This window comes from Tremella mesenterica, assembly GCF_000271645.1.
Source record: "Tremella mesenterica DSM 1558 unplaced genomic scaffold TREMEscaffold_6, whole genome shotgun sequence".
Taxonomy (NCBI): Eukaryota; Fungi; Basidiomycota; class Tremellomycetes; order Tremellales; family Tremellaceae; genus Tremella; species Tremella mesenterica.
Genome location: NW_006711230.1, coordinates 232,902 through 243,361, shown reverse-complemented (window position 1 = coordinate 243,361; position 10,460 = coordinate 232,902). Strand labels below are relative to the sequence as shown.

The 10,460-nt window shown below is 44.2% G+C and overlaps 3 protein-coding genes across 3 annotated transcripts; 2 read left to right on the top strand and 1 right to left on the bottom strand.

The window, feature by feature from the left end:
- Positions 1 to 77: 77 nt before the first annotated feature.
- TREMEDRAFT_62662 (uncharacterized protein) lies at positions 78 to 4,423 on the top strand (the record flags this gene model as incomplete). Its single annotated transcript, XM_007004998.1, has 3 exons — positions 78 to 1,294; positions 1,428 to 3,842; positions 4,003 to 4,423. 3 exons carry the CDS (start codon positions 78 to 80, stop codon positions 4,421 to 4,423), a joined length of 4,053 nt encoding a protein of 1,350 aa, XP_007005060.1.
- Positions 4,424 to 5,298: 875 nt separating this feature from the next.
- On the top strand, positions 5,299 to 9,569 carry TREMEDRAFT_62661 (uncharacterized protein; the record flags this gene model as incomplete). Its single annotated transcript, XM_007004997.1, has 12 exons — positions 5,299 to 5,497; positions 5,678 to 6,054; positions 6,076 to 7,088; positions 7,300 to 7,394; positions 7,416 to 7,448; positions 7,959 to 8,107; positions 8,435 to 8,493; positions 8,549 to 8,564; positions 8,731 to 8,867; positions 8,913 to 9,007; positions 9,089 to 9,323; positions 9,461 to 9,569. 12 exons carry the CDS (start codon positions 5,299 to 5,301, stop codon positions 9,567 to 9,569), a joined length of 2,517 nt encoding a protein of 838 aa, XP_007005059.1.
- Positions 9,570 to 9,687: 118 nt separating this feature from the next.
- On the bottom strand, positions 9,688 to 10,300 carry TREMEDRAFT_62660 (uncharacterized protein; the record flags this gene model as incomplete). Its single annotated transcript, XM_007004996.1, has 5 exons — positions 9,688 to 9,820; positions 9,868 to 9,892; positions 10,032 to 10,148; positions 10,192 to 10,251; positions 10,297 to 10,300. 5 exons carry the CDS (start codon positions 10,298 to 10,300, stop codon positions 9,688 to 9,690), a joined length of 339 nt encoding a protein of 112 aa, XP_007005058.1.
- Positions 10,301 to 10,460: the final 160 nt, after the last annotated feature.

The following is a 10,460-nucleotide window of genomic DNA, read 5'->3' as shown; positions in this document are numbered from 1 at the left end:
TGGGAGTTTTGGACAAGAAATAGGTCAAAGGAAATAGAAGAAAGAGAAATTCATTCCTTGAAGAGAAAGAAACGAAAATGACTAATTCACCACCAGCAAGAATATCTTCTCCCACTTTATTCCCACCGACCATCACTAATTTCAAAGGGAAAGACATTACGTTTTATCCTACTCCTCCACCTTCGCCGAATTTGGATCAGATCGATTTAAGTCAAGTGGTTGTCGAAAAAGGTAAAAAAACGGTCAGTAGCGGTGAAGTTGAAATTACGATTGAAACGATCGATAGCGGGATTTTTAAGAAAGATTGGACGTCATCGTCGATTCCGGTAAATAACACAAGTACTACTACTGTTCCTATACAATTCAAACCGGATGAACACAACGACTTTGTCAATTCAAGTATTTCAAGTGAAGGAAATAACTCTATTGGAATAAATGGACCAGATGAATCTGTTAGATTAGACGGAAAGAACAACGTCATTGTGAATCTTCCCATTACCGACCATACATCTAGCGCAACTGGACCCGACCCACTTGGTGGAGACAACTACGATACATCAAGTCTAAGGTCGCGTGACGAAATAGGAAAACAAACTTTCTATTCCGCTTCTTTAGGTCAAGATTCCGGTATCCCCAACTTGAAAATCATCCCCAAAGAAAACCTCTCCGCGTCAAAACACACAGACACCAAGCCGGAGTCGGTAAATTCCAAAGTGGATGTTGAAGATCATACCAATCCTTCTGACCACAGCAACGACGTTTCCACCATTGACCATTGGTCTATGTCAAATCCTGGTCTTTCGAACTTTTCTTCACCAGCTTCCGTACCCACATCTACACTAGTCACCCCACAAACCCCAAGTCAAGGTGCTTTTGACGACTTCTTTACTGGTCTTTCTTACATCTCTTCCACCGATCTCACAGAAGAAGAATCAACATCGAAGTCTATCCCTATCTTTTCTATCGAGTCAGAGACAACACCCACTTCCACGCTTAACACCAGTGTCTCACGTCAACACCGTTTGGGGACAAGTCAATCGATTACCAATCTACGTTTGACAGCGCCCACTTCGTTGCTAGGAGTCTTGGGTGGTAATCGAGTCTTATCGTTTAATCCTCATTCATTACTTGCTCTCATGCCTACCACAGCCGCTGCCATTGCTTTGCCTAGGGATACGGATGAAGATCAAGTTGAGGATTTACTTGGGGGACGAGAGAGTGTTCCGACTGTGATACCTCTTTTGGGACGTTCTAGTAGTAAAGGGAAATTGAAGATTAACGGATGGTCAGAAAGGTGTGTCATTCTCTAACCATTCTCATCTTCTTTCTTGCCCGATTTGTCTAAAGTTTCACATAATGACTACCGTCATTACGTACCCGTGATGCGTGACTCCATAGCTCTGGATCTGAAAGCTGACTTCAAAAAGCTCAATTTTCGTCCATCCCCCCACACCCGAGAGAATCCAAAGTCCAGCGACAGAAAGTGAAGACAAGATGCTTCCCACTTCTGACAAGTCCACCGGTTCATCTCGATTATTCGCTAGATCGTCACCCCTCCCTCATCAACAGGTTTTACCTGAAGTTCGATCCCCTCCACGGAGCGCCCTTTCCATGGCGACAGACTCGATACAGTTGTCTCAACGCCGAGGTCGTCGACCACGTTTGTTCGGTTTCACTGAATTACCAGAGACGTCTGGTAGTTCCGGCAATAGTTCTCGTGCCAACTCACGAAACAACTCTAGAGATAACTCACCAGAAACTAGCTCGTCCACTTTAGTCCAACCGTCCCCTAAACCCCAAACGACCGCCACCTCATCCCCTATCAAAGTAGTCAAACCTTCGCCAGTCTCTAATAGCGTGATTTCATCCTCAGCTCCTGTTTATTCATCCAATCCCACTTCCCCTCCTCAAAGAGGTCGACGAGGGTACGTCTCACCTCCATCCACTTCGAACCCCTTACCTGCCTCGAAATCCGAGTTCATGGTAAGAGGACCAAGTCAAGGTGCCCTTCCTCGCCGACCCACCGTTCGCGTTCGATCCGAAGCTGCACTCAAGACTCTTCAACAACAACCTCAACTACCCCGTCGACGTGAGAACGGTCTCAAACTTGATTTCACCGGAATAATCAAAATACCCCCTCCTGAAGATCTTGAATCAGCTGTCATTTCCTCCCCCTTTTCCGCCAAGCTAATCCGTAAGAAATCAGGAGAGATACTCAAACCCGCCATCAAATATTCCGGTCCTCTCACTATCAACGGTACCCCTTTACCTGAAGACGAACCGAGGGAAAGGGAAAGACCGAGATTCGAATCGAAATCTTGTCCCAACACCCCTTCTTGTCCAAAATACGTTCACTTTGACAGTCATCTCGAACGAGTCAAGGTTTTCCGAGGAGATCAGAAACCTCAAGTTGTCAGTCGGAATGGTTCACCCACCGAACATCCCACCAGTGGAGAAGAAAGCGAGTTCCCTTTCCCTTCTACGGATGAAGATGAAAGGGATAAAAGAGTTCTTCAAATACGTCTTCCTAATTTCCCATCTACACCTGCTCCCGACGCCGATTTCTACCTCGAATCTTTATTCCTAGATGATGATCGGAAATCTCTCAAGGGAGTGGTCATGTGTCGAAACTTTTCGTTCCAGAAATGGGTAGCGGTGAGATTCACATTTGATTTCTGGCAAACCACTTCGGAGGTGACAGCAAGTCATAAAGATTCCGTACGAGGAGGAACCTACGACAGATTCTGCTTTGTCATTAAATTACATGATTTATTGGCCAAGATTGAAGAGAAATCCTTGTATATAGCGTTACGATATACCACCGATGGTCGAGAATTATGGGATTCAAATGGAGGACAAAATTATCAAGTGGTATTTGAGAAAAACCTACCTGTCAAAAGTAAGAAACTCACACCTGCTAGAGGAAGCGGTAGTATTCAACCAGGTATGGGGAAAGCAGTAGGAGGTAGAACATCTCAATGGACAGTAGCTGGTGGACAAGATGATAGAATGGCAGATTTAAGAGCTAAATTGGAAAGAATGTCAGCCGATGATCCTGATTCTCCACCTCAATCTTCAACCGGAGCTGTTTCACGTATATTTTCACCTACGAAACGTCTCAATCCACTTTCACCAGAAATGAATAAGATCGGTATGGGTTCACCAAGATTCAATTTTTCATCTTTAGAACCTAATCAACCTGGTTCACCAAGTAATCCAATGGGAGAATTACCTACCACCGGACAAACTTTAGCGGCGAGATACGATTTTAATTCAGCTTTTAAATTTCAAACTAGAAGAAATTCAAATTCACCTTCACCAAGACCGGATCAATTACCAGATGTAAGAACGGGTTTAATAACTTTTGGAAAATCTCCAAATAAAAGAACATCAAGTCCTCCTATTTTATCCGAATCTGAATCAAAAGGTAGAATCCCAGATGGTTTACCAAATATTTCTAGTGGTGATACGTTTTTCTCACCGAGAAATATGTCCAGTCCTCTCTTTGATACAGATGAATTTATAAGTCCAAAACAAATGACGATCAAACAACTTGAGAATCAAGATGATCTCGGAATAATACAAAGATCAAAAGAGGAGAAAGTGCAAGATGAATCGAATCATGTCGAGGAGAATGTTTTGGATGAAGAAGATGATGAAACGGATGAAATGAATGATTCTCCTCCTGCTTTAGAACCTAGTGGTAGTGTGACGGATACACCTAGCGAAAGTCCGAAATCACCAGCGGAACCGATCATGTCACGTTGGAGTCCAACTGCTAGGATTAGGTTTGATAAAGGTGAAGCTGGGTTAGATAAGACATATACGGATTTGGTTGAACAGTGAGTTTTTATTTTGATCTTTGACCTTTGATCCAACTTCTCCCTCCTTCTCCTCTTCCTCTTCTCTTCCACTTCCTCTTCTCTCTGTCTTTTAGTGATAAGAAGTTACATTTGATCCTCCATCTTCTGACTCGTCGCAAACAAACAGCTGATGAAATAGATACTGTTGGGGAGGATCAGCAATCACAATGGAACCACGTCGTTCACATTCAGCTTCAGATCTAGAATCATATTTCTCCAACCCACCTTCTCCCACCAAACCTCCAAACAATCACATAGGAGATGGAACCACAACACCTAAAGGAAAACGTCCAGGATTATACCATTCACATTCATGTTCCCACGATGGGATTTCCTCCACTTCTCAATCCCCATCATGGATTTCCACCAGGTCCAATGGGAAGGTTCCTGATGCCAAAGCTTTAGAAGGATTGTTATCGAGTATGACGGATTTGAGAGATAGAAGGGGTAAGGCGACCGTGAGATCTTTAGGATCTGAGGGTATGTTAGATGATGGAGTGAAAGAACCGGATATGGGGGTTTTGATGAGTATGAACAGGAGGAGTGTACAAGCTGCTTAAGATATATTCTTTTTAATGATTTCTTTTGTATATCACCAGGAGTGGAAGACAGAAAGAGGAAGAGGAATAGGTATGGTCAATGTTGTATACTTGAATGCTTTGGATGCTTGAAGATGTTTCTTGCAGTTGTAGGGAATCTGCATTGTTATAGTGTCATGAATGCATGTTTTGTCTTGGTTCCTCTTGTGACCATGTTGTGCTAGAGGTAATTGCTTCATCACACTCAAATGCATCATTGGGTGAATAGTACATAGAATACTACTCAACACCAGAAGAGTGACCTCTCTTGAGAATGTTCAGCGTACGCATACTGGTAGGCTACTACATAATAGTGTGATCGAGTTCCTGGTTATTCTATGTTCCTCATTCTCCGGTCATACTGCTCACATCCCCACCTCTGCCATTCAAACTACTCGTACTAATCAAAGACAGTCAAGTGTACTCGCACTCATGTACTTACAGCATACACTCACTATGTCCTACGACCTAGGACCAGAGAGAAGCACCTGGCACATCACTTGGCCACGTTGCCACACTGCGCTCGGGCCCATTTGACCATGACCTGGATTCAAGACGGTCCGTGCTTATCGAAACATCAGCCATCACATTTCACTTTTCTGATCGTGTCCTTTTCTTCTTCATTTCATCGTTAAAGTACTCTTCTACCCCACCTCTCTCTCCCCTTCAATCACTCAGTGACCTGTCTGTTACTGTTATACCTTAGAACGTAATCGAATCATTGGGTATTTCACTCATAGCTTTTAAGATCAACCAAGCAGCATAACCATAACCATCCTTGAAACAAAGTGAAGTGATCAAATAACCTACCCAGATATCATCAGGACCATCCTTACGATAAATTCAACCGAGGGAAGATGGCTGAGCATCTCATCGAAGGAAAACGAGATAGAGAAGAATCAGTAGAGGAAGAAGACCAATTTAGTCAAAGAGAATTATCAAGGTCAAGGTCTAGATCTAGATCTGTCAGACGTGATTTCCCAGAATTGGATATTCCTCGGGAAGAAGATTGGATAGAGTTGTTACCTACTTTCAGCGGAATGTTCAGTAAACGACGTGAGCTGACCATTTACCTTTCATTCTCTTCATTCGTTTATCATGACACCATGCCGCGGTGAAGAGGAATGGTCCCACTTGTTTTTTTCTCTATCATCCTCACTGATCACTGAACACTACTTGGGACATGATGGAGGTTTCAAACAAACAGAGGCATGAGGACCTTTGACTTACCATCAGCTTCTTCCCTTCTAGGCAAATTGTCTCTTTTCTCACTCTTCCGTTCATCCACCTCTCTACCTCCTATCTCCACTCTCGATATCCTATTCCGTTCTTCCGCCATACCAAGCTTAGATACCGGTATTCGTGCTCTCATCGCCTTCCAATCTTACGCCACTTCACTCAAGAATCATCTCGATCAGACTTATCCCTTACCACGTACCATTCCCGTATGGCCCATCTCGACTTCCCCACCATCTCCCGATCCGCATATCCTGGTCTCGTCGGCGGTTGAGACACGTGTGGCGAAACTTCTAGAGGCTTGTCTTGCCGTTATGACCATATCGACTCAACTCGTATGGTTCGGTCCCGAATTGGATCAGGAAGATAGAAGAGAAGTAAGCTCTGTTATCCATCAGGTTATACCTTACATTTTCAAGCTATATGGGTTATTACTAGGATCATCTTTGAAAGAAACAAAGAAAGTAGTGAACAGAACCAATTCCGAGTTACTCGAAGCGTTGTTCGAACCACTCTCATCGTTCGGTAGTTTGTTCGCTCGAGCCGAAGGGTTGATAGCGCGTTTACAACGACACGTTAGACATCGTGTGAGGTCTTCCAAAAACGGAGTCATTTCGATGGAGGACGTATCGGATTCTGAAGCTTTGGAAATTATAAAGCTTCTCGATCTGTTCACTCGATCTCTAGCACCTGTCGCTACACTTCCACTTTCATCTAATACAACTGAACGGGAGGAGTCGCTTGGAGGTGAAGACATGATGGAGGCTATGGCTCGTCCGTTGAGACTTCGATTTGAAGCTGAACTAGCTAGACTCGACCTTCTCTTGGGATTAGCATCCAGAGATAGCGAAGAAGTGACCATCCGGACTTTATACGGTATGGGATTACCATTAGAAGACCTACGAGGGACTGAAGATGAGAAAGAAAAAGCATTAGGATCTTCGACCGAATGGGAAACAATGGTAGATGAAGCTATGGTCAGTTGTATAACCGAAGCAAGGGAGTTTCTGGAAGATGGTAGGATAGGAATACTCGTTGATCATCTCAAGAAAACCGATTGGATCCCAGAACCGATCGAAGAGATTCCATCTTCGAATGGGGATGAAGAAAGGTCGGACAAGGATGAATCGGATCAAAGTGATAATGATAGTGAAGAGGAAAGTGACGAGGATGATGAAGATGATGAAGAAGATGAAGATGACAAAGAGGGAAATATAGATCTTTTCCCTTCATGTCCCCTTCGGACTTTGTTCAGATTACATGATCGGTTCGAAGAGATGAGATTGGCGACTTGGACTGAATTACCTCCGAATAAACGTGGGACTAGTTGGGCTTTTATGCGTGGTGATTTGGGTAAAACGGGTGTTGCGTGGGATAAATTGGGAATGAGGATCCTTATGGATTTGGATGGGTCAGTGGTTTGTTTCCACTTTCCCTCCTTCTCTGTCTTCCTTCATTCTCATTCTTGTCCTCTTACTCGTTCTCGTCCTCTTTCTCCTCGCGGGACGACTTATTCCAATCTCAATCACCTCATTCTCGCTGTTGAAAGTGTCTAATCACTGACACTTCCACCTGGTCACCATCTATACAGCTACACTTGGAGAGATTGAGCTAACATGCAGAGCCACACTCATGCGATACGGTCTCGCCCCCGACGCGCTAGATCAATGGATCGAGAATGCCTCTGCGAAGAATGTCAAGAAGATTCGCCGAAGACGTCGAGTAGCATGAGTATCAGTACCGAGCACTGTAAGATTCAGTCCGAGAAGAGGTGTGTAGGTCAAGTCCTGATCTATAAGTGTGAGAAAGGAGAGCCAGAGAAAGAGACGAGATCATAACCAATGTTGTTTCATTCGTAACCATCTATATAGCCTCATCTATGCATATCGTCAGTGGAGCCCCGCTATACCCATTAACGCATCTCCCCCAAAGTTCGTCTTCTCTCCATCAATTTGATAGCTTCCGTGGCCTGTGGGGGTCCCGTATCATTAGCTTGTACATTCCTCATCTTACTCTCGACTAAGTCACATACCACAAGTGAATTGACTAGAGGAAAACAGTCATAGGTCGGATATTGTAGGAAATCATGTCTACTCGTAAGTACTAGGTGCTCGTTACCCTTATAGCTTACCTGACGTCATTCCACCTATGTTCCACCTTGTCTTCATTTATCTCCCATCCGCATTCCCCCAACTTTCTTTTTCTCGAAATGAATTTGTGTTCCTGATTCAAAACCTTTTCAAGACTGTCAAGATTGACGAAAAAGAACCTGATAGAATAGAGAAAGATGGGACAGACGGAAATTGTTGTCCACCTCAATCAACTTCAAACCCATCAAAACTTAATGTACCTCATCCTGTGTTGGATCCAGAGGGATATGAACTACAAGGGACGTATGAGAAAGTAGGGAAGTTTGAGAAAGTTTATGTTGTGAGTCTCTATTAATCTCTCGACGCTCAACCCGTAACCCTCAACTTTTGATACTCACATGTGTCCGCAATAAGTATATACTAGTCAGATCCTTTCCTTCTCTTCATGCTTACCACATTTCTTCTGACTTTGAAACGTATTGTCTTCGATCTTCTCCGCTGGTCAGTGACTCGTATAAAATGTTATTTAGTAGATGTCTGTTTTGGCAATATAACGAGCTCGGTCCCGCCGCTCTCTATCCTCCCCTGGTCGCTGGCTCTTTCGCCTGGGTCAAGGGTCATACTGGAAGAACCATTGGTTTTATGTCGAATTTCGCTCATGATACAGACAGGACCTGATCATGCTAAACACGCTTTAGTGGTGATTTATGATATCTTTGGATTTTGGTGATTATCTCTTTCCCCCTTTATCTTTCGAGAATTTTCATAGCTGATGTGGCAGGGAGACGACTCAACGTGTGAGTGATCTCCACTAAGGAGTCCTCCATCTCTCCTAGCTCTGAACTCTTGACCCATCACAGACGGTCATCGGCTATGAGCAGACTCGTATTTGTCCCATGATTGGCCATTGACACAAGTTCAAGAGACGAAGAAGATGTGTAGTGGAAGAGAGCTTATGATCAGGGTTCAGACTTACTTGCCAATCATCTTCTCTTAACTCGACCAACGCAGATATATATGCCTGACGTATTCCGTGGACATCCTTTTCCAAAAGATAAAGATGGTGATAAAGAAGAATTAGCAAAGTTTTTCAAGACTACGTGAGTCAAACCCAAATAACCAATATCTAATCTTGCTTATGGTAGTGCAAAGATCAGTGATAGATTACCTGAAGTACTTGAATTTGCCGAACATCTCAAGGAAAAGTTTGACACCGTTTCCATATTAGGATACTGTTGGGGTGAGTTCATGCCCCGATCTCTACTCTCTCATTCGTACATGTGACATCGTGGAAAGGTGAACCAATCGATTGATGGATCAGGCGGTAAAATTGCCCTGCTCTCACTTTCCAAAGACCAACCCGACCCCACGCCGTTCTGTTGCGGGGCTGTCATACATCCTGCTATGATCGCCGAAGAGGACGGGAAAAATCTTGCTGTACCGTTAGGATTTTATCCTAGTATGGATGAACCGAATGATGTGATAAAATCTATCAAGAAGGATATGGAGGAGAAGGACTTTGGTAAGAAGTGCGATTTTCATCATTACGACACTGTGTGAGTGATCTCTTACTTTGTCTATGTCTCTAAATCCTGTCGCTCTCTTCTACGGTGGCGAATCAGGTCCGTCATCTCAAGAAGAACTTTCCGACGAACGGTTGAGAATGGAGGCGTGATTGAGCTGAACGTCACAGACACCACGGCTGGGCAGCGGCTCGGGCCGACCTCAAAGATCCGGAGAACTTGAAGCAATACGAAGATGTCTATCAACGCGCTGCCGACTATTTCTCGCAGTGCTGTTAAGCAAGACCCACACCCTCGTCGCAATAGCTCTTCCTACATCTTCTTTACAATCCCTCTTACGTGTAAAATATATAACATACGATCTCGAACGAACAACATATGCATCTTTCTTTTATCATTACGGCCAGCGATATCGATACCTCCATCTTCTTTGAGGCCAAAACCGAGTGGTCCATAACTCTCTTCGATCGTAATGATTCCGACTGTGTGTTCTCCAAGAACCCCAAGATCGGGCATAGGTTCGTTTGCCCCTGCTGATCAGTGCTCTTCTGATCAAGGACGACACTTGGGGACTTACGGAAAATAGACGTTTTTTCCATGAGCTGAAATCAGTACCAGTATGACATTTTCACAGACACTACTCTACGATCGTTGAAATACGAGAGCAGTGGAGATGGTCGGATGTTGAGATCGATGGATAATCTACACACGACAACAAACGAGACGGAAACGACGACTTACGAAGCGGCCTGATCCAACCACATTGCATACAGAGAAGATCATCCTCATGACCTGCGGGAAGAATCGGGATCCCACACAGATGCGCCGTACGACGAGTTCGAGTGTGGTGTAAGCCGTCTTAACCATCAGTCACAGCTCCCTTCAACATGCAAAGTCTCACGGTTACATGCGGGACAAGTTTGAGCCACCGGTACGGGATATGATGTGTAGTACAGCCCAACTGATCGTCAGTCTTCAAATTCGGTGACCTGCACATCATACCTACCCATCTGATTGACTTCCAATCGTACTTTGTGATTTAGTCTTTAATTGAGAGTGAGAATAGAAGAAGGGATAGAGAGGATCAGGTCATATCGGGTGGCAAACCTCCTGGTAGATTCGAGAGTCTTCGCGGGGTAAGAGTGGAGTTGGAATCCTTTGAGATATATG